A 27,471-nucleotide genomic window follows, 5' to 3' on the forward strand; every position below is an offset into this window, starting at 1 on the left:
ACGCACTATATCTATATGCGTCTGTGTGTGTTGTCAGCCTCTACCTTCATTCCGTTTAGTGAGAAGTGTTAACAGGCCTATATAAATAAGACAAAAAAAAAAAAAAAAAAGACAGTGAGAGGAATGTGTGTAAAAACAGCATTATATTGAGGATGGTTAGAGTTAGCTACTCACATTAAAATTGTCACAATTATATTTACGGTTATATGTCAAATATGACTCAAATGAGGTAGTCACCAACCTTAAGCTGTAGTTTTATCCGTTTGAATTTATTCTTGCATTTCATTTTCAGCCATTTCCATGTTTTTTGGGCACAGAATTGGACATAAATTAAATACATTTTTTAGTTCATTCCAGCAGTTTTCACCTCTAATGTTATTGCCATTGATTATTTTGTACACACTTACTCCAATCAAGGGTCACAGGGGGCTGGGGCCTGTCCCATCAGCCACGGGACTACACCCTGGACAGGACGCTAGGGCCTAGGCTATCACAGACACATGTGATACACCCTTTCTTGCTCTGCTGCAGCTGCAACCATGTTGGTGCTGAAATTTTTATTTATAAATTTTCCATAAGTAGTCGCCATAGTTTATCCCAGCATTGGGGTTAAATTAATGCTGCTTTTGTACACAAGGTTAACTCAGAATGAAACCAGTCCGAGTTGATTAAACTAACTCAAACCAACGGTTCTGGAATCGAAAACGGTTTCCCATCTTAGGCTCAATTAACTCAGAGTTCAGAGACGCTCAACCATGTTTCTGGACATGAATGCACCCCAGAACTCGTTTGACATGTTAAATTAGAGAAAATACCACAGCTCTCCTAACAAGAGATAACTGATACATGCCACACACACACACTGCTGTGCTGCTGCTTAATAAATAGCCCTAATAGTCCAAGAGCAGTATGGTGGTGAGATATACTGATGTAGCACACCCAGTATTTATTTGGTTTGACTTTTTTCCAGGTTGGGACACACCTAAGAAACATACCTAGCCCTGTTGTAGTCATAAATTGTGGTATAGATAATTTGCTATGAGGATTGGAATATACCAACGACACGCGGTGAAATGGCGGAAACAAAATTTGCCATAAATGTTAATATCTTGCAAAATAATTAAGATATAGACATGTTTTTGGTGTCAAAATGTGAGGAATTGAAAGATAAAAACAACCAACAACATTTGGTAGTCATATATTTGCTCTTATGAACAACAAAATGCAAAAATCTCAAATAATCAGCCTAAAATCCATTTCGGTTTTGTCAGCCGCCAATACACACAAATGAAAATATTTCAAAAACTACAACACCTAGGTGTTCATTTGATACACCAAAATCATCCTCTATTATTCTGTTAAATAATTTTATTCGGCCCATAATAAAGGTTCTATTTAAAGAATACGATATTTGACATTTTACTGTACACACGGTTTTGATGTTTGACTGTGTACATGAATGAACCACAGAATGAATATTTAAAAGTGGCACACACCATTTCAAAGATAACACTTGCTGTACAATCCCTAATCATCAATATCAGTCTTCTGTGACATCAATTTTCACATGACTCCCCTGCCATGCATAAGCAACCTTCTGTACACACTAAGTTGTTTGATTTGCACTGACAGAGGTCTGTTCTCCTGCAAGCTGATTTTACACTTGCATGCCATCAGCTCTAAAATGGCTGAAGGAGCAGGCTCCTGTCACATCAGAACTGGCCTAATATGTGTAGATCCACTGACAAGCTCCCAACCATACCCAGTTGGTGATGGCAAGTTCTGGATGGCACACAGACATTTCTTCCAAACAAATGCTTGAAAATTGGCTCGCTTGATGTGGTGTTTGAGACTGTTTGACGTCGGTGGTAGATTTTCGTTTTGCTTCCGTTTTCAGCAGAATAAAAAGTACCTGGTCTCATCTGCCGTAGCATGAGCGTTTTTAGAGTAAAACTTGCAAACCAGTTTTTCGCAAGACATTTGACACCTTGTGGACAGTTCCAAGCTATCTCCAAGTTTGGACATGCTTTGCTGGCCTTCAGCAAGTCAAAGCCCTTTTTCTTTCCTATCCTGGACAGTGCACTCGTGCTGTCACATCCAGTTAAAGAATGGAATCCTGGGAGTGCAGCACACAGAGAGGGACCAAGCAGATTTGTGATGGTATGTACGGGCAAATATCGCAGCTTGTCTTTTGTACCAGTTCTAAACCACAGTTCGGGACAGTGCATTGACGTGAAAGCGTGAATGCTTAGTACTGCCACATCTGTATCAGGTGACTGTATTACCACGCAGCCATGGTCCTGAGAGGCATGAAGGGGCATGCAGTACTATCCTAATGTCTTGCTTCTTCATGGTCACAATGCAGCTCATCAACAACTTTGGAATTGTGAAAGTGAGCATAGCAACCCTCAACGGATCACGAAAACCTCCAGCTAGGACAACCGTTTTGCCAACAGGTATCACATCTGTGAATGTATCATTCCACTTCTGACAAAGAAAGTTTGTAAGGTTTGCCTTGTTGACAGGGTTGTTGAGGAACTTGCTCCATTGGCTCGGAATTGGAGTGTTATCCCCAGTAATTTTGATCTCCAGCGATGCTGAAGCTCCTCGTTTCAAACATGTCTGTTCTTTGATTGAATGTTTCTTGTCATATCAATCAAAAATGATGTCTACTCGATGGTAATCATTCTGACTCAGGACTCTTGTGCAAGCTTCCCAATATTTTTCTGCCAAAGCACCAAATGTTGCCACTCCAGTAACCTTGACCATCTGGATCATGGCCATGGCATCCACAATGACTGCAGTGAGTGGTGTTGGCTCTGAATTTGGTAGTCTATGGCATTCTGTGTGTATTGTGAACTCATTTGTGTGTACTGACGGCGGCAAAACCGAAATGGTTTTTAGGCTGATTATTTGAGGTTTTTGCATTTTGATGTTCATAAGAGCAAATATGACTACCAAATTGTTATTGGTCATTTCTATCTTTCACTTCCTCACAATTTTGACACCAAAAACATGTCTGTAGCTTAATTAAGTTGCAAGATATTAACATTTATGACGAATTTCATTTCCATCGTTTCGCCGGTATATTCCAACTCTCATAGCACATTACCTCTATACCACAATTTATGAATACAACAGGGCTAGGTATGTTTCTTAGGTGTGTCCCAACCTGGAAAAAAGTCAAACCAAATAAATACTGGGTGTGCTACATTTTCCTATTTCTAAAGCCCTTCTGAAAATCTGCTCTTGGACTATAATGGGAGGTGACGAGATGGAATAACGACAGAATGAAGTGTGATCAGTTTACGGCTAAATAACTCCATGGGTGGACCTCGCACAAAAGGGCTCTTGACAGCTATTCATACAACCGGTAATCACAGGATCGACATTATTCTAGAGCATAACTGGTGTGAAGGTCAGGTCTGAGGGGGAATCATGACAATGATAAAAGACAGTGGTGGGAAAACAGGATTAAAACTTTGGGTTGAGTGAAGGTTTGCTGCCATCTATTGACACATATAATCACTGCAACAACTGCTCCAGGTAAATACAAGAGGAACTGTTGTGTCTTTTGACAGGCACATACAGATGTTGACCTTTTAAGACAAATAAGATATTTCACAGTAACTAGTTCTTTCATCAACCATGTATCTTGACAGAGAACAAGCTAGTGTATAATGCAAAACTTTATGGATCATAACAATCATTTACTTCATAACTGATATGAACATTTTCATCCAATATGAAAAAAGAAATGTAACTCAAGTTGGCAGTAATGCAAATTAAAATGGTGGCAAGATGTTCATGAAGTATATCCTTTCTTTGTTTTTTGCTCAGCATTATTCTGTCATTTGGTAGTTTTTGTCCATTTAAATACATAGCTTGACTGAAGTCCAGGATTCAGTCTGAGTGGGATTTCAGGTGCAGATTAATATTCCCTCTTCTCTGTCCACTCACTGTACCCTCCTTTATAGTGCTTCGCCCTGCAAAAGACAAGAACAACAGATAACGCTTTCTTTTATTTTTGTGCTCACAGTAGAACAAATCAAAGCAGCTCTGTTCTAATCTGGAAAGATATGAGGACACTGTACTCTGCTTGCAGGATTGTAAAATAAAATTAAAAGGCACAAATTAGAGCACCTACATCCTTGAAGGGCTAAAATGACCCATTTTGCACTGATAAAAAGTTATCTGAAACTTTCATGACTTCCTCAGTGCATCCGTTCTGATTCATACAAAATTTAAATCATACTTCATTTCATTTGAAAGATGACATTACATCTTCAGAGCTCCATCATAAGAACTCTTCAGCTTCTCCCATGCTTCACTTGAGGTCACCGAGATGGATTTGCATCTTGATTTGGCACAGATTTTTACTCCAGGTGCTCTTCCATATGACATGGAGAATGGGCAGGGGTGAGTCTTGAACTGGGAACCTTCCCCACCTTACACTCTAAACAAGCATATTTAACTGCTTGGCCACCACCCCTGCCCACGTCTTCAGAGCCCAATAATGGGAAATAAAAGGCCAATGAAGAAACAATTTTCTTTTTAAGATAAACTGTGACTTTCTATGTCAAATCTAGACTTTCTGAATCATGAATATGACATCAAAAGTCAAATTTATGAGTAAAAAGTCAAACATAAAAACATAAAGTTTACATTTTGATATATATAACTCATATATGAGTTATATATATATAACTCAAATAAGTTCCTTTGGTTGCTCCCTTGTTTGCACTCGGGGTCGCTACAGCAGAGGTGGATGTGTATGTTTTACTGGTACAGGTTTTATGCTGGATGCTGTTCCTGACGCAACTCCACATTACATGGAGAAATATGGCAGGGCTGGGGGTTTGAACCAGGAAACCTTCGTACTGAAACCAAGCACACTAACCACTTGTCCACCACCTAAAAAGTCAGTATTCCAGTATGTGACTGATTTCAAACTTACCGTCAAAGATGTTAAAATTTTTCCTTTGGTAACTGTCACACTATACTTCCAGCAAAACCTGCTGTGCATCTTTGAGTGTTTTTCCTCGTTTTGGTCAGACTGCATGTGAACAATGTTTGGTGTTAATGTTCCAAATGCAAAACTGTCAAAGAAGTTGAGTAATAAAATTTTCTTTGTGACACTGTTGGAACAATGGCTGATTTTACCTAATAAAATCCAACGAGAGCAAACATCACTTTCTTCTGAGTACTACTGTACAACATCTTCAACTCAAAAATAATTTTGATTATGAAATATAAGTAAAAATATGGTAGCCACTTAATTATTTTGTCACTATCAAATATAAAGGCACTTTGATGTCACTGCCTTTCTCTAAAAGAACATTTTGGAGAGCAATAACTGGTTTGGATGTGTGCTTGCCTTTGGAACTTTTTTTGCACAGTTTAAACAACACCAGGCCAGAAGTACTAAAAAAAAAAAAAAAAAAAAAATAGTGCCACATAAAAACAATTTCATCAACACATCCACAGTGCATGGATGGATTACGATGTTCTCCAACTCGAGGCATAAAAGACGATAATGTTTCCTCCTGGTCAGCCACACACATAAGAGAAATACTGTTAAATACTCTCTATACCAAAGCAACTTACTCTAGGGCAATTCTATGGTAGCGGAATTACAACAGCAGCAAAAACTGGACATATGGCATCTAATATGTTAGTTTAAATGAGTCAACACCCCCGAGTCACACTAACTGTCAGAACGCTCGTAGCACGGGCCGGGGCGGAGGATTAGCAGCAATCTTCCATTCCAGCTTATTAATTAATCAAAAACCCAGACAGAGCTTTAATTCATTTGAAAGCTTGACTCTTAGTCTTGTCCATCCAATTGGAAGTCCCAAAAAACAGTTTTATTTGTTATTATCTATCGTCCACCTGGTCGTTACTGTGAGTTTCTCTGTGAATTTTCAGACCTTTTGTCTGACTTAGTGCTTAGCTCAGATAAGATAATTATAGTGGGCGATTTTAACATCCACACAGATGCTGAGAATGACAGCCTCAACACTGCATTTAATCTATTATAGACTCTATTGGCTTTGCTCAAAAGTAAATGAGTCCACCCACCACTTAATCATATCTTAGATCTTGTTCTGACTTATGGTATGGAAATAGAAGACTTAACAGTATTCCCTGAAAACTCCCTTCTGTCTGATCATTTCTTAATAACATTTACATTTACTCTGATGGACTACCCAGCAGTGGGGAATAAGTTTCATTACACTAGAAGTCTTTCAGAAAGCGCTGTAACTAGGTTTAAGGATATGATTCCTTCTTTATGTTCTCTAATGCCATATACCAACACAGTGCAGAGTAGCTACCTAAACTCTGTAAGTGAGATAGAGTATCTCGTCAATAGTTTTACATCCTCATTGAAGACAACTTTGGATGCTGTAGCTCCTCTGAAAAAGAGAGCTTTAAATCAGAAGTGCCTGACTCCGTGGTATAACTCACAACTCGTAGCTTAAGCAGATAACCCGTAAGTTGGAGAGGAAATGGCGTCTCACTAATTTAGAAGATCTTCACTTAGCCTGGAAAAAGAGTCTGTTGCTCTATAAAAAAGCCCTCCGTAAAGCTAGGACATCTTTCTACTCATCACTAATTGAAGAAAATAAGAACCCCATGTTTCTTTTCAGCACTGTAGCCAGGCTGACAAAGAGTCAGAGCTCTATTGAGCTGAGTATTCCATTAACTTTAACTAGTAATGACTTCATGTCTTTCTTTGCTAACAAAATTTTAACTATTAGAGAAAAATTACTCATAACCATCCCAAAGACGTATCGTTATCTTTGGCTGCTTTCAGTGATGCCGGTATTTGGTTAGACTCATTCTCTCCGATTGTTCTGAGTTATTTTCATTAGTTACTTCATCCAAACCATCAACATGTTTATTAGACCCCATTCCTACCAGGCTGCTCAAGGAAGCCCTACCATTATTTAATGCTTCGATCTTAAATATGATCAATCTATCTTTGTTAGTTGGCTATGTACCACAGGCTTTTAAGGTGGCAGTAATTAAACCATTACTTAAAAAGCCATCACTTGACCCAGCTATCTTAGCTAATTATAGGCCAATCTCCAACCTTCCTTTTCTCTCAAAAATTCTTGAAAGGGTAGTTGTAAAACAGCTAACTGATCATCTGCAGAGGAATGGTCTATTTGAAGAGTTTCAGTCAGGTTTTAGAATTCATCATAGTACAGAAACAGCATTAGTGAAGGTTACAAATGATCTTCTTATGGCCTCGGACAGTGGACTCATCTCTGTGCTTGTTCTGTTAGACCTCAGTGCTGCTTTTGATACTGTTGACCATAAAATTTTATTACCGAGATTAGAGCATGCCATAGGTATTAAAGGCACTGCGCTGCGGTGGTTTGAATCATATTTGTCTAATAGATTACAATTTGTTCATGTACATGGGGAATCTTCTTCACAGACTAGGGTTAATTATGGAGTTCCACAAGGTTCTGTGCTAGGACCAATTTTATTCACTTTATACATGCTTCCCTTAGGTAGTATTATTAGACAGTATTGCTTAAATTTTCATTGTTACGCAGATGATACCCAGCTTTATCTATCCATGAAGCCAGAGGACACACACCAATTAGCTAAACTGCAGGATTGTTTTACAGACATAAAGACATGGATGACCTCTAATTTCCTGCTTTTAAACTCAGATAAAACTGAAGTTATTGTACTTGGCCCCACAAATCTTAGAAACATGGTGTCTAACCAGATCCTTACTCTGGATGGCATTGCCCTGGCCTCTAGTAATACTGTGAGAAATCTTGGAGTCATTTTTGATCAGGATATGTCATTCAAAGCGCATATTAAACAAATATGTAGGACTGCTTTTTTGCATTTACGCAATATCTCTAAAATCAGAAAGGTCTTGTCTCAGAGTGATGCTGAAAAACTAATTCATGCATTTATTTCCTCTAGGCTGGACTATTGTAATTCATTATTATCAGGTTGTCCTAAAAGTTCCCTAAAAAGCCTTCAGTTAATTCAAAATGCTGCAGCTAGAGTACTGACGGGGACTAGAAGGAGAGAGCATATCTCACCCATATTGGCCTCTCTTCATTGGCTTCCTGTTAATTCTAGAATAGAATTTAAAATTCTTCTTCTTACTTATAAGGTTTTGAATAATCAGGTCCCATCTTATCTTAGGGACCCTCGTAGTACCATATCACCCCAATAGAGCGCTTCGCTCTCAGACTGCAGGCTTACTTGTAGTTCCTAGGGTTTGTAAGAGTAGATTGGGAGGCAGAGCCTTCAGCTTTCAGGCTCCTCTCCTGTGGAACCAGCTCCCAATTCAGATCAGGGAGACAGACACCCTCTCTACTTTTAAGATTAGGCTTAAAACTTTCCTTTTTGCTAAAGCTTATAGTTAGGGCTGGATCAGGTGACCCTGAACCATCCCTTAGTTATGCTGCTATAGACGTAGACTGCTGGGGGGTTCCCATGATGCACTGTTTCTTTCTCTTTTTGGCTCTGTATGCACCACTCTGCATTTAATCATTAGTGATCGATCTCTGCTCCCCTCCACAGCATGTGTTTTTCCTGGTTCTCTCCCTCAGCCCCAACCAGTCCCAGCAGAAGACTGCCCCTCCCTGAGCCTGGTTCTGCTGGAGGTTTCTTCCTGTTAAAGGGAGTTTTTCCTTCCCACTGTAGCCAAGTGCTTGCTCACAGGGGGTCGTTTTGACCGTTGGGGTTTTACATAATTATTGTATGGCCTTGCCTTACAATACAAAGCGCCTTGGGGCAACTGTTTGTTGTGATTTGGCGCTATATATAAAAAAAAATTGATTGAAAAAAATTGATTGATTGATTGATTAACCATGACAGATTAGCTCAGATTATAATTCCGTTACTGTAGAATTGCCCGTCATTATTATTTCACAAATGTGGGGAGTTTGTGTGTTGTGTCAAAATGTGTTTTGAGGCTGATTCAGATTGAACAATCATTAACTCATGAATATACAGTGCTGCCTGAAAGTTTGTGAATCCCTTGAGCTTTCACACATTTGAATTTTTTCAGGACATCATAAACCAAAACACAAAAATTCACAGGTTTTATGTTAAAATTTCTAAAATGATGCCCTTTAAACTCACAGTGAAAAGTAATCTTTACATCATTAATTAAATAAAAATATAAATGCCAAAACAATTGTGTGACTAAGTAAGTGCACCATTTAATATAACGCATATAAACCATCACTTTTTCCATACAGTTTTCTTCAGACAAATCAGGGGATGGATTCATGAACATTTCCAAGACAATGACTATATTTTAGGCTTTATTTACATCAGTTATGAAGAAATAAACAGTATGGTTCTCTAGGGGAAATCTGTAGGGAGCAGACAGTCTGAAAAACTAAGGACCAGTGCACAAAGACCAGTGAGCAAAACCACCAAGACACCCCAGAAGAAGTTACAGGCTTCTGTGGCTGTGACTGGAGAAATTGTGCATAGTGCAAATTTTTCATCACTAGTTGTACAGTTTCATGATTAAGTGGTATACAGAAGGCTTTTTTTTTTTAAATGTATTTATTTATTTAAAGAAAACCTGATGGAGAAATATCGAGAAGGCCAGAAAGAGTTACATTTTGTGTTTGTGGACTTAGAGAGATCTTATGACAGGGTGCCAAGAGAAGAGTTGTGGTATTGTATGAGGAAGTCTGAAGTGGCAGAGAAGTATGTGAAGGTGGTGCACAATATGTACAAGGACAGTGTGACAGCAGTGAGATGTGCAGTAGGAATGCCTGATGCATGGTAGCACCCTGACATAGGTGTGTGAGTGCATGTGTGTCAATGGGTGAATGAGGCATCACTGCAAAGAGCTTTGAGCTTCTGTTTCAGATGGAAAAGTACTATATAAATGCAGTCCATTCAAAGTGGAGGTGGGATTACATTAAGGATAGGCTCTGAGGCCTTTCATGTTTGCAATGGTGATGTACAGGTTGACAGATGAGCTCAGACAGGAGTTTCCATGGACTATGATGGTTGCAGATGACTGATCTGTAGCAAGAGTAGAGAGCAGATTGAGATGATTCTGAGAGGAGAAACACTCTAGAGAGAAGGGAAATAGAAGTCAGCAGGAGCAAGACTGATATTAGGGGTGCAATTCTCTCAGTATCTCATGATTCGATTCATGGGGTTAGCCGTGGTAGTGGATTGTGCCGCCGCATCATGCCAAGCTAAGCTGCTACGTGCAAGGCGCCGGTGAGTCTCACTGAGGAAGCCGCTTCTGTGATCACATAGTCAGACAGAATGTGACAACACGTGAACGCTCTTAACAGGAGAGCCAGCTGTTGACCAGCTTCGGCATTTGTGTTACTGGCCAAGCTGAGCTGAACCGATAGCTAAGATAAACTACTGGGAGATGGCTTCTGATGGAGGAACAGTTTTGCTGTGGACAAATGACAGGGCCACATAGCGGAATGATAATTCTACATGGCTCTGTGTGTGAAGACAGCTGGCATCACATCAGAGACACCGCTTTCATGGTATGTAATCATTATTAATCAGTCTTACTGAGACGTATGCAATGTTTTTTTTTTTTCCTGAATACACTGCAGGTTACAAAAAGGCGAGACATACAGGTTTATTGAAAAATACAAGAATCTGATTTGAAAGCCAAATTAAAGCCTTATCACATTTGGAGACAAAAAAAAACAAAAAAAAAAAAAAACAACCCAGAACGGCTGTGTGTACTGGTGTAAATCATGAAGTGGACTGTAACTTGACACAGGCGCAGTGACCTTCAGACAGCAGTCAGCACCTGAGGTTCCGTCACTTTTATGGCTACAAATAGCTCTGAATCTGTGTGCATTTTTCAGAAGCTGTATAGCTAATTTCATTTTTATCAGCTACATCAGGACTCACACAAATTAAAGAGTTGGAAGTAACTATTCATAATCTGATAAAAAAAAAAAAAGATAGTATTGATTAGAGTACGATATGCCCTTTAAGTTAAAGTCAAACATGATACAAACTTCATATTTCATTATTCTGTGGTATATATTTCATTTGATGTTATTTGTTAATCATAAATAACATTTAAAATGTTAAGAAGACATTAATATTAGATGTATATGGCATTTGCTGCTGTGGTTCACATACAGTAACTTTAACCTATGAACAGCAGAGGGCTGCATTTACAGAGTGTAAATGTAAACTTTTTTCTTTGAATGTTTTTGAAGCATTGGATGAATTTACTCTGCACAGCATTTTTTTTTACTTGTCATGCAACTTGTTGCACCAGATTGCCGTCAATATTATGTTTGCTTGAGTTTTGCATAACAGCATCTCATCAAGCATCACTGTGTATAGATGAGAAACCATTGTAGGCAGCGTTGCTAGTCGGTGAACATCCCATCCGTGAAATCTTACAAAAAAATTCATATTAAAACATCAATTTCTTAATAAGCTGGTGCCGTTTTTACCCGAAACTCAGATGCAGTTCCAGTGATTCAATGCACGTGGATCGCAGTCTTTAGCTTTTAGGTTCCTAGTTTGGAAGAAAAAAGTAAGGAAACAGAATTGCATTTCTGATGTAAATCAGATTTTTTTTCCTCAACACCCCTACTGAGTACATGTGAAAGGGAGCATTACGGAATAATGCAGTTACATGGAGTAGAGGTGGTTAAGGTAGATGAGTTTAAATACTTTGGCTCAACTATCCAAAGTAATAGAGAATGTGGTAGAGAGATGAAGATGAGAGTGTAGGAAGGGTAGAGAAAGGTGGCAGGACTGATTTGTGACAAAAGGTTATCTGCAAGAGTGAAAAATTTACAAGACAGTAATGAAACCAGCCATGTTGTATGGCTTAGACACAGTGGCACAAACAAAGACGAGAGTGAGATGGAGGTACCAGAGCTGAAGATGCTGCAATTTTGTTTAGGAGTGAAGAGGATGGACAGGATTAGGAATAACAGAGGTACAACACAGGCAGGAATATTTGGAGACAAGGTCAGAGGGGTGAGACTGAGATGGTTTGGACATGTACACAGGAGGGACCCAGGGTATACAGGGAGAAGGATGCTGAGGATGCAGGAGAAGAAGAGGGAAGCTAAAGAGAAGGTTTATGAGTATAGTGAGGGAGGACACAGTGAAACAGAAAACCTTGGCGGAGCAGTCCATGACACCTCCGCTTTATTTTCTCCTGCAGTTCTCACAAAGGGGAAGCATAATAGGCCGCATTGATGGTCTGTCCCTTCTGGAGACAGTCCAATATGATGCCCTCAGCATCCCAGAAGACAGAGGCCATGACCTTGTTAGCAGATGAGACAGCTTTGGCTTTCTTCAGCGGCGGAGAACCCACGTTTCCATTGCTTTGACTGTTGTTTAGGCTGCGGTCAAAGTGATGGATCCACGTCTCGTCCATGGTCATGAATAGCTGCATAAAGTTATCCGGCTCTACCTCAGAAAGCCAAGGATTCTCTGGACAACTGGAACCTCATACCTTTCTGATTGTCCATGATAAGCCTTAGGACCCGTAGTGCTGAAAGTTTCATCATTCCCAGTTCTTCCGACGGAACTGAATGAACATTCTCCTGGGAAATGCCTACAGTACTGGCTATGTGACGCACACACTTTTTGGTAAGTGAGGACCATATCATTGATCTTCTGGATCATATTAGTCAAGGTGGCAGTTTTGGGGCTTCCTGATCTTGCTTCAGCTTTGACGATTGTTCTGCCTGCCCCCCCCCCCCCCCCCCCAAGTGTTTAACTGTAGCATAAGAAGGGCATCCTCTCCTAATTTCATTACCACATCCTCATGGATCTCCCTCAGAGACATTCCCTTTTATATGAGATACTGAATCACAGCACGTCCACCAGCGTTGTTCATTTTGTCGATCTAACACACCTTTACTCACTTCACTGTAATACTGTATCTGCAGTGTTGTACCCAGTGAGTCATTCTCAAGAGAATTGTTGGTTTCTCACAAATGCAAAAGATGGAAATCCACACCCTACGTTTTCTGGTTCTAGCTCAAAACATTTCAACCACCCCTCATAAGCATTGGGCCAAAAATTTTTACTTTGGCCTGTGACTTAACTCTTTTATTATTATACAAAATCACTTCATCCTTGGTTGGCCTTCAATCATTTCCTCAAGTTGGGTCACATGTTGAAAGAGAAAAAAAGGGCCTAAAACAATACAGCTGTGTCCACTACCACTGCTTGTAGATGTTATAAAATAAAAGGTCAAAAGGGATGGAAAAAGCTAAAGTCGTAAGATTTAAAATAACCATTTCAGCTTTAAGATGAAATTAACAAAGTGTACTATATGACTAAATGCATCATTTCAAACATTTCATCCTTTTCAATCATTTCTTTTTGTAAATCCCCAAATGAACTATGTGAGAAATGTCTCCGAGCCACGTAATAATAGAATTTGTATTTGTGTAAACCAGATCATATGTACCTGCTATAACCCAGCTGATAAGCGATGTCCAGTGCTTTGGCACTTCTTATTCCAGTTCTGCACTGAAACACAATGTCCTGGTCATCTTTCTTCGGTGCATTCACATGAAATTTATGCTGAAAGTGCTCAGGAATCAGCTTCAGAGATTCCTCCAGAGTGTCCACTGACATGCAGACACAAAAATATGACAAACAACATAACACGCATCATACATGTGATTCACACAGGTTAACACTTACATGGAATGTTGACAGCCTGCGGAATGTGTCCAGCCTGGTATTCTTCAGGAGTTCGTACATCAAATAACTGAACAGCCTGTTTGGACAACATGACCACCAGGTCTTCATATGTCACCACTAAAAAAGAGGCGGAAACAAAAAAAAGCAGGATATGTGTGTGTATGGACCTATCTATCTATACATACTGTACACACACACACACACACACACACACACACACACACACACACACACACACACACACACACACACACACACACACACACAGTGAGGCAATAAGTATTTGATCCACTGTTGATTTTGCAAGTTTTCTCACTGTTACAGCCCGGCTCAAAAGCCGCAACAAAAAGTGAGGCACACACGGAAGCGACAGACTTTTCAAACCCTTGGTAGGGCATTTAATTAAAAAAAAAGGAAGGTATAGCAGAATAAGCCAGAGGACCAAGCCAGGACCAAGTGCACGCGGCCGCTCCCCAGTCCGCGATCCGGAGGAGGAAGAGCACCGAAGAGACGGGAACTCCCTCCTTTTATAGCCCCACGGCAGGAAACAGAGTCAGCGCCTCCCGGTGGCCAAGACCTCAAAACACACAACAAACGTATTAAGACAACAAACACAGACGGGTACAAGGGCCATCACATCACGTACAAAGAATGGAGGTCTGTAATTTTTATCATAGGTACACTTTGACTGTGACAGACAGAATCTGTAAAGTAAAAAAACAAAAACAAAAAACATTGTATGACTTTAAAATAATTAATTTGCATTTTATTGCATGAAATACATATTTGATAAAATAGAAAGACAATATTTGGTACAGAAGCCTGTGTTTGCAATTACAGAGGTCAGATGTTTCCTGTAGTTCTTGATCAGGTTTGCACACTGCAGCAGGGATTTTGGTCCACTCTTCCACACAGATCTCCACATCTTTCAGTTTTTGAGTTTCAGTGCCCTCCAAAGATTTTCTATTGGGTTCAGGTCTGGAGTTTGGCTAGGCCACTCCAGGACCTTGAAATGCTTCTCACAGAGCCACTCCTTAGTTGCCCTGGCTGTGTATTTTGGGTCGTTGTCATGTTGGAAGACCCAGTCATGACCAATCTTCAATGCTCTTACTGAGGGAAGGAGGTCGTTTGCCAAAATCTCACGATGCATGACCCCATCCATCCTCCCTTCAATATGGTGCAGTCGTCCTGTCCCCTTTGCAGAAAAGCACCACAAAAAATTATGCACCCCTCCCCCGCGTCACATTTGGGACAGTGTTCTTGGGGTTGTTCTCATATTTTGGTCTCATCTGACCACATGACCTTCTCCGGATCCTCCAAATGGTCACTGGTGAACTTCAAACGGCGCTGGACATGTGCTGCCTTGAGCAAGAGGACCTTGCTGCCCTGCAGGATTTTAAACCATGATGGTGTAGTGCGTTACTAATGTAATCTTTGTGACTGTGGTCCCAGCTCTCTTCAGGTCATTGACCAGGTCCCCCCATATAGTTCTGGGTTTTCTAAGAATCATCCTTACCCCACAAAGCGAGATCTTGCATGGAACCCCAGCTGAGGACGACTGACAGTCATTCTTGTGTTTCTATTTTCTAGTAATTGCGCCAACAGTTAATGCCTTCTCACAAAGCTGCTTGCCTGTTGTCCTGGAGCCCATCCCAACCTTGTGCAGGTCTACCACTTTGTCCCTGGTGTCCTTAGACAGCTCTTTTCCCTTGGCCATGGCGGACAGGCTGGAGTGTGATTGATTAAGTGTGTGCACAGGTGTCTTTTATACAGTTAATGAATTCAAACAGGTGCCGTTAATACAGGTAAAAAGTGTAGAATGGGAGGGCTTCCTAAAGAAAAACTAACAGGTCTGTGAGAAACAGAATTCTTGCTGGTTGGTAGGTGATCAAATACTTATTTCATGCAATAAAACTCAAATTAGTTTTTGTTTTATAAAATCATACAATGTAATTTTCTGATTTTTTTTTTTTTAAGATTCTGTCTATCACAGTTGACATGTACCTACAACAGAAATTACAGACCTCTCCATTCTTTGTATCTGGGGAAACTTGCAAAATTGACAGTTGATAAAATAATTATTTGCCTCACTGTATATACAACCCCTGGCAAAAATTATGGAATCACCAGCCTCGGACGATGTTCATTCAGTTGTTTAATTTTGTAGAAAAAAAGCAGATCACAGACATGACACAAAACTAAAGTCATTTCAAATGGCAACTTTCTGGCTTTAAGAAACACTATAAGAAATCAGGAAAAATAATTGTGGCAGTCAGTAACGGTTACTTTTTAGACCAAGCAGAGGGAAAAAAATATGGACTCACTCAATTCTGAGGAATAAATTATGGAGTCACCCTGTAAATTTTCATCCCCAAAACTAACACCTGCATCAAATCAGATCTGCTCATTAGTCTGCATCTAAAAAGGAGTGATCACACCTTGGAGAGCTGTTGCACCAAGTGGACTGACATGAATCATGGCTCCAACACGAGAGATGTCAATTGAAACAAAGGAGAGGATTATCAAACTCTTAAGAGGGTAAATCATCACACAATGTTGCAAAAGATGTTGGTTGTTCACAGTCAGCTGTGTCTAAACTCTGGACCAAATACAAACAACATGGGAAGGTTGTTAAAGGCAAACATACTGGTAGACCAAGGAAGATATCAAAGCATCAAGACAGAAAACTTAAAGCAATATCTCTCAAAAATCGAAAATGCACAACAAAACAAATGAGGAACGAATGGGAGGAAACTGGAGTCAACGTCTGTGACCGAACTGTAAGAAACCGCCTAAAGGAAATGGGATTTACATACAGAAAAGCTAAACGAAAGCCATCATTAACACCTAAACAGAAAAAAACAAGGTTACAATGGGCTAAGGAAAAGCAATCGTGGACTGTGGATGACTGGATGAAAGTCATATTCAGTGATGAATCTCGAATCTGCACTGGGCAAGGTGATGATGCTGGAACTTTTATTTGGTGCCGTTCCAATGAGATTTATAAAAATGACTGCCAGAAGAGAACATGTAAATTTCCACAGTCATTGATGATATGGGGCTGCATGTCAGGTAAAGGCACTGGGGAGATGGCTGTCATTACATCATCAATAAATGCACAAGTTTATGTTGATATTTTGGACACTTTTCTTATCCCATCAATTGAAAGGATGTTTGGGGATGATGAAATCATTTTTAAAGATGATAATGCATCTTGCCATAGAGCGAAAACTGTGAAAACATTCCTTGCAAAAAGACACATAGGGTCAATGTCATGGCCTGCAAATAGTCCGGATCTTAATCCAATTGAAAATCTTTGGTGGAAGTTGAAGAAAATGGTCCATGACAAGGCTCCAACCTGCAAAGCTGATCTGGCAACAGCAATCAGAGAAAGTTGGAGCCAGATTGATGAAGAGTACTGTTTGTCACTCATTAAGTCCATGCCTCAGAGACTGCAAGCTGTTATAAAAGCCAGAGGTGGTGCAACAAAATACTAGTGATGTGATGGAGCGTTCTTTTGTTTTTCATGATTCCATAATTTTTTCCTCAGAATTGAGTGATTCCATATTTTTTTCCCTCTGCTTGGTCTAAAAAAGTAACCGTTACTGACTGACTGACAATTTCTTTTCCTGATTTCTTATAGTGTTTCTTAAAGCCAGAAAGTTGCCATTTGAAATGACTTTAGTTTTGTGTCATGTCTGTGATCTGCTTTTTTTTTCGACAAAATTAAACAACTGAATGAACATCCTCAGAGGCCGGTGATTCCAAAATTTTGGCAGGGGTTGTATATGTATACACACACATGGGAAGTTTGTTCTGTACTCAGTTTACCCACGAAGGACAGAGCTGGTTTCAATTTATGGAGAAAAATAACTCACCTGTTGATTTGATTTAACCCCCTGTCCTGACAAAGTAATAATAATATATTTTATTTGTACTGTACTTGACATTTCAGCAATCTGAGTGCTACAGAACAGGAAAAAAAAAAATTAAATCAATGCAATTAAAAACTATCAAGGTCAATGAGAACCTATAAAATATATTTAGCAAAACGCTTTTTCAAGAAGATAAGTTTAAGTTTCATTTAAAAACATCTATAGTCTGTGGGGCTCTCAGGTGGTCAGAGAGGGCATTCCACAGCCTCAGAGCAGCAGAGCAAAATGCCCAATCACCCATGCTGAGAAGCTTGGTTCTGGTGGCTTGGAGGGTGCATGTGGCAGTCTGGGAGGTGAAGAGTTCCTGGAGATAAAGGGGAACATGCCCATGAATGCACTGGTGGGTGAGGAGGGAGACCTTGTAACCAATTCTGAGTTGGACAGGGAGCCACTGACGGGATTTGAGGATGAGGGTGACGTGATCATGATTGCATACCCTCATCAGGATCCTGGCAGCACTGTTCTGGTTGTATTGTAATCTCTGGTTGCGCTAGCCAGAGATACCGATGAGGAGTGCATTACAGTACAACCTGGAGGAGACAAAGGCATGGATGAGCTTCCCTGCATCAGCCAGGGTGAGTGGTGGATGGAGTTTGGCAATGTTGTTGAGGTGGTAGAATAATGTCTTACAGAGATGGCTAATGAGGGTGTCAAAGGTGAGTTGAGGGTCCATTTTAACACCCAAGTTGGTGACAGATGTGGAAAGGGAGATGGTTTGGCCAGAGAAAGTGATATTAGTGATGGTGGAAGAGTGGAGCTGATGTGGTATGCCAACTGGGATGGTTTCTGTTTTGGAGCTGTTCAGCTGAAGGCAGTTTAGTTTCATCCTCACCTCCATCTCCTCCAGGCAGGTAGTCAGTGTGGTTGTTAGCATGGGAGCAAAAGAAATGGGGGCTGTTCTGGGGTAAGGCTGTGTGTCATCAGCATAACAGTCGAATGATGTGTCTGCAAATGACATTTCCATGGGGCAGCATGTAGATGGTGAAAAAGGAGGTTCCCAGCACCGAGCCCTGAGGGACACCGCAAGTGACATTGTGGGTATGTGATTTTGCTTTGCCCAGGGTGACGTGCTTGGTTCTGCCAGTCAGATATGAGATAAACCGGTTGCGAACATTTTCTGAGAGTTCAATGGTGTACTGCAGGCAGTGGAGGAGAAGGTTGTGGTCTACTGTATCAAAAGCAGCTATTAGGTTAGAAGGTCAGTGATGACCCTGAGGCTGTGGTTTCTGTGGCTGTGGTTTCTGTGCTATGGCCCGGGCAGAAACCAAACTGAAACTTCGAAAAAAGGTTATTGTGTTTGAAGTGATCGTGAAATTGTGCTGCAACTGCTTTTTTTTCCAGAACCTTTGACAGAAATGGAAGATTGCAAATGGGCCTGTAGTTGGAGAGAACTTCTGGATCCATGGTGGGCTTTTCCGTAATGGTCTGATGACAGCAGGTTTTAGCACAGATTGGATATAGTCAGCCAGGAGGGAGTGGTTGATGAGCTTGGTGATGAATGGAGAGACGGCAGAGATGTTGGCCTTCAGCAGGGCTGAAGGGAAAGGGTCCAGGGCACAGGTGGACGGCTTCGTATTTTTGATGATGTCTTCATAGTTCTTCTTGTGTGACATCAAAGAAAGAGCACAAGGGCTGGACAAACCCAAACAGTGGGTCATCAGTTGGGGTGGGGAGCATGACAGCAGTGGTGGAGAGGCATGAGCGGATGTTCTTCATTTTTTTTGTTTGGAAAAAGTGATGTGCATGTTGTACCTCTCCTTGGTGGTCTCTGAGTTGGAGGGTGAGTCAGGTTTGAGAAAGTGATTTATTGGTGAAAAAGTTGTTTAGAGTTACTGGGGCTATTGTTGATCATAATGGAATAAAACATGGATCGTGTACTCCTCAGAGCTTCTGCATACGCCCTCTTGTGTTCCCTCTATGCCTGTTTGCAAACAGTCAGTCCAGAGGCCTTGACATGTCCAGCCGCCCTCATCTTTCACAGCTCGCAGGTGTACCGGAGTGCTCAACGTGAGAATGAAACTGACCTGGACAAGGGCGTAGGTTTGGTCTCAGCTTTGGTAGGGACAATACCACACACCCCACCCGGCCCCCCTGCTCACCACCATCACCCCCTAACCCACTCATACCATTAGACGCACAAGTACAGCATAATACATAACATATGACGACATAATGCTGAATAATTTAACACTTTATTTACAATATTAAGTGTGTAGGCAAACAAACAAATAGCTTAAATAACAAAACTGCACCCAAAATCACGAATCTATTCTATAGGCCTACACCTGAGAGAACAAGACAACAAAAAAAAAATACTTGTGTAGCTAACAAAAAAAAAAAAAAAAAAAAACGTTTTTGCAAACAAGATATATAATCTATTCTCTTCATCAATAATGCAGTTGTACGTATCTGGCAACCTAATTTGCCAAAAAAAAAGGGATTTCCAATGATATATATGGTGTATTACGGTAAACGTAAGCCTGTGATGTCATAACACAGAGGAAAAACACGGAAGTTTCACACTAGTGCACCGCTGATTCTCATTACCGTAAGTTCTCATGTAAGCCCTCACTCTGAAAAATTTCAACACTGACAGCAAGCCAAGAACCCGTGCTTTCCAACAGTGTGCTATATGTTGCATATATTACGGTAAAGTGCGTTCGGTGACTTTTGAAACGAGGGAAAAGTATGAAAAAGAGCGCAAAAGTGACAGAAAAGTACATAGACAGACAGCAAACATAAATGTAGTATTTTTTGAGGAAAAGGCAGGATGTTAGTGTCATTTGTGAAGGTGTGTGTGCGTGTTTGTGTGGGTGTGCAGTTTATTTTAAGTGTGGCGCACAGCATTGTTCGCAACCCCTCCCCCCCGCCCTTCTTGTTTTTCTGCACCGGAGCAGTGTTGCCAGATATGAAATATGAAACTATCGTACCAAAACCTCAAAATTATCGTATTTTGGGAGAAATTATCATACACAAACAAAACGCATACAACGTAGCTATTTTAGCGTTTTGTTTTTTTTTAATTTACAAAGAATTTTATGTCACATTTTTAAACAGTAATTATATTAATGGGGAAACTATGGCACAAAAAGAACGCAAATGCACAAGCAAATGCACTACCAGACTGTGAAGTAACACAAACATGTGTTAATTACCAGACTAGAAAGAGTCGAATTCAACCTCGAGGTCACTGTCGTCATCCGATGCCATGGCCACTTGTGCAGATTTTGTTGAACACAGAAAAAATTTTGACACCTCCATAAGGAACTTGAACTTTTTTTTATTTTTCTTGTATATCTCTTTGCTCTTGTGTTTTGTTCGTTTGTTATTGCATTTGTTGAAATACAGTTTTGAAAAAAAAAAAAAAAAAGATGTTGGTTGGGGAATCTTCCTGTCCTGTCCTGCAGAGATTGGATGGGAACTCATTACTTTGTATGAGAGGGGGCGGGCTTTCAAATGACGTTGTCCCGGGCGGCCAAAGCCAGCAGCAGCCCTGTGTGTGGTGTGTCTTTGATGCCGCCTGAGTGCAACGCCTGCAAAATGATTCTTGGGTGTCAGAGAGAGATGCGTGTTTGGGCAACCAACTGAAATTATCGTACATATTGGGTTTTTTCCCATTATAGATCGTACATCGTACAGATGGCAAAACTATCGTACAAATACGATAATTATCGTACATCTGGCAACACTGCACGGGAGCCACCCATCCTCTGTGCTCCGGGACCTCCCACTTTACAAATTAAGCACTGCCTGCCACGATGCGCTTTGTTTACGTCCATGTGAGAAGAACATGAGCCAATGAAATTGCAACATGGGTAACCCTGTCATTCTGGCACGTCGAAAACACAAAACGTGACGACTAAAATTATAGTATCGAGTTCGCAAAAAAATAGTGAATGATTTTGTTATATAAACAAAAATGCTAAATATTGGTAGGGACTATTTTGCCATCCCAAAATATTGGTTGTGACTTGTCCCTATGGTCCATATGCAAACCTACGCCCCTGGACATGGATGTTAAAGGTGTGTGGAGGTCCAGGAGACTGCTCAGGGACTGGTTGTAGAAATCCACTGAGCCAGCAACAGAGAGGAAGTCAGGAGAGCCAGAGGGCATCAGTAAAAACAATTTAGTACACATTACTTGAGCTACCCCGGTTAAGTTAGACATTTTGACTTACACCAGCAATTAGCAATTCAGTGCAGACGTACCAACCGGCTGCAGGTGTGGCCTAGAAGATGAATATCAACTGATTCATCATAGTCTTATCATTTGCATAACTATACTCTATTAACAATAGATTACAACTAACCCACTAGCTGCAAGTGCAGATTATGTGTAGTGCTGCAGAACAAGTTGAAGATCGATCACCTGCTTTTTGATTTCCATCCATCCATCCATTTTCTACCGCTTCATCCGAGGTCGGGCTGCGGGGACAGCAGCTCAAGCAAAGCCGCCCAGACGTCCCGATCCACACACACCTCCCCCAGCAACTCCGCGAGACGTAGTCCCTCCAGCGTGTCCTGGGTCTTCCCAGGGGCCTCCTCCCAATGGGACGTGCCCGGAACACCTCTCCAGCGAGGCATCCAGGGGACATCCGAAAAAGATGCCCGAACCACCTCAGCTGGCTCCTTTCGACGTGGAGGAGCAGCGGCTCGACTCCGAGCGCCTCCCGAGTGACCGAGTTCCTCACCCTATCTGTAAGGGAGCGCCAGCCACCCAGTGGAGGAAACTCATCTCGGCCGCTTGTACTCGCGATCTTGTTCTTTCGGTCATGAGCCAAATCTCATGACCATAGGTGAGGGTCGGAACATAGATCGATTGGTAAATCGAGAGCTTTGCCCGAGGAAAAACAAAGGTTCATCTTCAGTGGCCTCTGGCATAACAGACCATTTAGCAGTAAAACCATAGTTTGTCATGACAGCAAAAATGACAACTCTTAGTCTGAATCACTGCAAAGTGTCAGTGCTTCATACTTCATGTTTAGACAGGGCCCACTGTTTGAGTCCAGGCTTTTGGCACTTGCAGTTTCTTGAACAATCTGAAGAACAACCACATGTGGCGAGTTCAATTAATGCAGCAGGTGCAGCTGGGATGGTCATCAGGAGGGGTGTGAGGGTGCCATTTCATTTCCAATAGGACTGGACTGACTTGGCTGAGGCTCCACTGCATGCTTCCAGATGCCTGGTAGTTAGTTCTCCTCAGATGTTGGTCAAGGCTGTCCCTTGTGGGTGATAGAGCTTCGTTTTTCACCTGCTTCTGGCAGAACAACTTGTATCTCAATGTATTGATGTTGGGCTGTCGTAGCTTTGCAATTATACAGTGCTCCAACAAATGCTTCCACATACTGACTTTTTTTTTTAATTAAATGATACACAGCTAAACAAGTATGTTTGTGAGACGTTAATGATTGAAACCACCAGAAAGCAGACAATACCATTATTTTGCAGTGCAAATCATTTTTCTACTTTTAACAGAATAAAGTTATAAAGAAAAACTTGAATGGCTATATCTCAAAAACGTAAAAAAAAAAATTTAAATAAAATTTTGCAATAATGAAATGGTGAAACAATGTAACATTTATTAGTCTAAAATACTCAGTAGGCCACACTGTTCAATTTGGAAGCATATGGGTTTTGATAAATGGAATATGTCATTCTGTAGCTGGTATTGTGCGTTTCCATGAAATTTTTCCAACATTGGTGGAAATTACCCCATTCTGGGGTGATTTTTTATGGATTACTGTATTATGATTTTTAATGTATTTATTTACTTACTTATTACTGGGTGCAAGCCAATGCCCACTTCTGTACGGGAGCTACTATTCGCTGGAAGTATAGGCAGAATGGAACCAGTACAACTGGTAATTGGTGGAATGAATGACAATCTGCGGAATGGGTCGTTTTTGCTTATATTACACCCAAAACAAGTATTGATGAGATGATCAGGTCTCACCATTATAATAATTAAGTTATTTAGCCACTATATAAAGCTTTAGGTCGCCATTAGAGGCCCCACACTCTTGACAGAACAGCAACGGAATGTCAAAACGGGAGCTTGTGTGGTGCCATCTAGTATTAATGAGGGTAAATATTCCAATATTGCAATCTGCTATTCAGGTGCCAGGGGCTCAGCACTCTCCTACACTGAGCTCTCCTCTATACTAGTATTCACATGCGTGGCCCTGGTGTTGCAGCATGATCTGTCCCATCATTTGGAGCATTAGCAGCCATTAGACTATCGCGTCGTTTATGCTTAAAACTGCCTTGTTTCTGCTTAAAGCTGTCTTTAGAATGATTTAAGGGGTTTTACTGTCATCCGATGGTTAATAATCACATTATTCCCTTTGATCGGTAGAGTCAGAGTCAGTCTCAGATGTGCTGCTGTGGTGCTCTGATTGACCTTTTATTAGAAATTATTGCTGAATTTGTGTGGAAATGATTGTTGTACAAAATCAGAGATGTACTGCTAAGATAGATGATGACTGGAGTGCAGTTTTAAGCAGAAACGAGGCAATAATCTGGGAATCGCTGCTGATGCTCCGAAATAACGTATGCACAGTTTAGGCAGGGGAGTGCTGAGCGTCTCACACCAGGGATTTCGAAAAGAGAAAGGTTTGTGCTTTGAACATGATGGGGGGACTTTCTGCTTTGCATGATAAAATTTTATTACATTATCTTGAGATTGGTTATCAATACATGGGGCTTGGGAGGTAGGGGCATAGTAAGGTGTTTAGTACCCGCTCTTCCAGAGAGGGCAGTTGCAAGTTGTCTCGGCACTTCTGGTGGCATCTCTATATGTCGCGATAAATGCCAGTGTTTTCTGTAGTTGTCGCGGCACTTCCAGATGAATCTTTACAGATGCCTGCTGCGCTCTTCTGTACTTCACTTTGGTCGACTGCTGCTGTTTTAAATGTTTGAAATAAAGTGTGAGTTTAGTTATGCGCTTGCATAGACAAGTAAACACGCCCCTTCAGGGTACAGATTTGGGTACGCCAACACCCTCAAAAGCCAGGTCAAACTACACCTATTCAAAAATGTTTATAAAACTATTTCTAAACCTCTTTTGAGAACTGGCCCTTCAATTACCAATACATACTGAAAACAGTAAAGGAATATTGCTGAAAATGAGTACAGATCCCTGTAAGGGCAACAGCCTTTATCATTTTTGATAAATGACAGAAAATCGAACGTTCAAAACTTGACTTACCGTTGTCGACAACCTTACTGCATCCTGGACTTGAGGTAGCATAAGTTTGGTAAAATGAAGGCACACTCGGACAAGAGGCGTAGTTTACTTCCGAAAAAGCGAGACAAAAACATCGTGAAAATACAAACGACAACATTATGATAAGAAAAGGGCCGAAACTGGAAAAAATCATTGTCTTCTTCTTCTTCTTCTTCTGCTTCTTCTTCTTCTTCTTCTTCTAATGGGGTTCCGGCAGGCTATACGCTGGTGTGCGCAATACTGCCCTCCTCTGTTATGATGCAGATGTTACACTATATTCTTGAGTAAGCCCCAGTCAGGCGGAGAAAACGAATAATAGCACTCCTGATTTCTTCAGAATTCGCATGATACGAAAAAAGAGACTTAAAGGAAAATGTGGTCAGTCCAAGATCAGCCAGTTCCACAAAAAGGTGCTGCCTTTCTCTGCTGTATTTGCTGCATGACAACAACACGTGAATAATTGTTTCAGGGCTACCACACTCACACAATCTGTCAGCATGTTTACCCATCCTAAACAAGCACGCTGCAAGGCCAGAGTGCCCCAGTCTCATTCTAGTAAAGACAACCTCATCCCTACGACAAGAAGCCCGGAGCTGCCTACTGACCTGAACTGACGGCTGACAAGAAAAATAAAGCCTACCCCTGTGCTCCCTTACCAAAAAATAGTACTGATAAGTATATAAAAAGTAAACTGGAAGTATACTTGAAACATACTTGCATGTACTACTTTTCATTCTTCCTGCCACTGATTTTGGAGATACCTGCTGCATATACTGTAACATTTGTGCTTCCCCAGTGCAAGGTGAAGGTCAATAGTGCCTCTGCAAAGTGATTCTTTGGCCAATGCATCAGCTATCTCATTTCCTACAACACCAGAATGCCCAGGGACCCAAACAAACAGGACACTAGAGTCCCTGTTCTCAATTTGTTGGAGACAGCACAAAATCTCAAACAGTATATCAGGGCGCGCCTGAGATGTCCTTTGTCTAAGGGCCAATAATGCAGCTGCAGAATCAGAGAGGATAATGGAGTGTGTGGGCCGATGCTCTTCTATCCACCGCACCGCCCACAAGATCGCAAGAAGCTCAGCAGAGAACACAGAAAGGTTATCAGTCACACGCACACTCTGCCTAACTTGTGGTTCAGCAATGAACATCCCAAAGCCAGTTTTTTGTGATTGTCCCTCTTTAGATCCATCGGTGTAAATTAGAATAGAATCCTCCTGCTCACGTAAATACACTTCAAGGTGCCTAGCAGCAGCTCCTTTATCCATGCATGTCAGCTCAACATTTACCTCGGGCTCAGGCAGGCGCCAGAATGGCACTGACGGCCACCTTAACCCCAAGACTGTGTCCTTTTGAAGCCCCATAGTGCCTGCTATCTTCACAATATGGCTAATAAATCCTGCTTTTTCCTGCTTCCTGCTGAACTCCCCACACTCATCCAGGAGACATTTAGCTGCTAGGCTACTGCTGGACCCAGCGACCCTAACCCAATAATGCACCCCCAGTTCTTCCTGTCTTAACTGTAGAGGGCTCTCTCCCATCTCCACAAGCAGAGCTGGAACAGATGTAGTCCTGAAGGCCCCACAACAGACTCTCAAGGCTCTGGCTTGGACACGGTCCAGATAGCACCATATTGTTTTGGAAACACTCCCAAAAACTACACACCCATAATCCAAAATGGGCATAATCATGGCCCTATAAATTTGCAATAAGGTGCATCTTTCTGCTCCCCATCCACTGCCCGACAGACTTCTCATGATGTTAATTACCTTCTCACCCTTGTTTATTACTTTCCTTATATGTGTTTTCCAGATCAGCTTTACATCAAACCACACCCCTAAAAACTTGAAAACTTTAACCCTTTCAAATGATGAGCCGTACATACAGAGGCTCTCGGATGGAATCTTTCCTTTTAACCCAAAAATCATGAATTTACTTTTTTCAATGGACAACTTAAGCCCCCACTTGTTTGTCCACTGCACAACTTGGTCCAGGGCTTTATGTGTTTGAGAAAATACATACTTAAAATTCCTCCCACTCCTCCAGATGGCGCCATCATCATCAAAGCGAGATTTGCCAAACCTACTATCAACATTTTCAAAGATATCATTAATCATAACATTAAATAAGACGAGACTTATAATTGCCCCTTGCAGAGTACCATTATCTACTCCTTCTGGCTCTGAATGCACACTTCCCACCCTTACCTGAATTGACTGACCACTTAGAAAATTCTTAATCCAAAGAAACAGCCTCTCACGGACCCCTGCATCATGTAGTTTTATAAGTAATCCTTCCCTCCACATACTATCATAAGCTTTTTCTATATCTAAGAAAACAAGTACAGCCTCCTTATTTATAATAGCTCTCCTAATATCTCTTTCTAATACTGCCACCGAATCGACAGTGCTCCTCCCTCCTCTAAACCCATTCTGGTAATTAACAAAAAACCCGCTAGTTTCAAGAAAATACACAAGTCTATTGGTTACCATCCTCTCCATCACCTTACACAACACAGATGTCAAAGCGATTGGCCTGTAAGACGAGGGAGAGTACGGATCCTTTCCTGGTTTCAGTATCGGGACCGAAAATTTCCTTCCTCCCAGATATAATTAAATAGTGC

The 27,471-nt window shown here is 41.1% G+C and overlaps 1 protein-coding gene across 1 annotated transcript; it reads right to left on the reverse strand.

Moving 5' to 3' along the window:
- Nucleotides 1-242: 242 nt before the first annotated feature.
- On the reverse strand, nucleotides 243-25,028 carry LOC117509742 (thiosulfate:glutathione sulfurtransferase-like). The gene is made up of 5 exons (XM_034169446.1): nucleotides 24,826-25,028; nucleotides 13,684-13,800; nucleotides 13,445-13,607; nucleotides 3,256-3,986; nucleotides 243-890 (listed from the first exon to the last, which is right to left on the reverse strand). The coding sequence occupies exons 1-4, from the start codon at nucleotides 24,995-24,997 to the stop codon at nucleotides 3,932-3,934; spliced, it is 507 nt and encodes a 168-aa protein (XP_034025337.1). The 5' UTR covers nucleotides 24,998-25,028; the 3' UTR covers nucleotides 243-890; nucleotides 3,256-3,931.
- Nucleotides 25,029-27,471: the final 2,443 nt, after the last annotated feature.

This window comes from Thalassophryne amazonica, chromosome 1 (genome assembly GCF_902500255.1).
Source record: "Thalassophryne amazonica chromosome 1, fThaAma1.1, whole genome shotgun sequence".
Taxonomy (NCBI): Eukaryota; Metazoa; Chordata; class Actinopteri; order Batrachoidiformes; family Batrachoididae; genus Thalassophryne; species Thalassophryne amazonica.

Bases quoted from the DNA above. Each gene is read 5' to 3' on its own strand.
- LOC117509742 (XM_034169446.1), bottom strand. From the start codon at position 24,997: ATGATTTTTTCCAGTTTCGGCCCTTTTCTTATCATAATGTTGTCGTTT. The intron at 13,801-24,825 runs GTAAGTCAAGTT...CCTCTTTTTTAG, and splicing joins CAGTAAGGTTGTCGACAACG to TGGTGACATATGAAGACCTG. The intron at 3,987-13,444 runs GTACATATGATC...TGTCTTTTGCAG, and splicing joins TATCAGCTGGGTTATAGCAG to GGCGAAGCACTATAAAGGAG.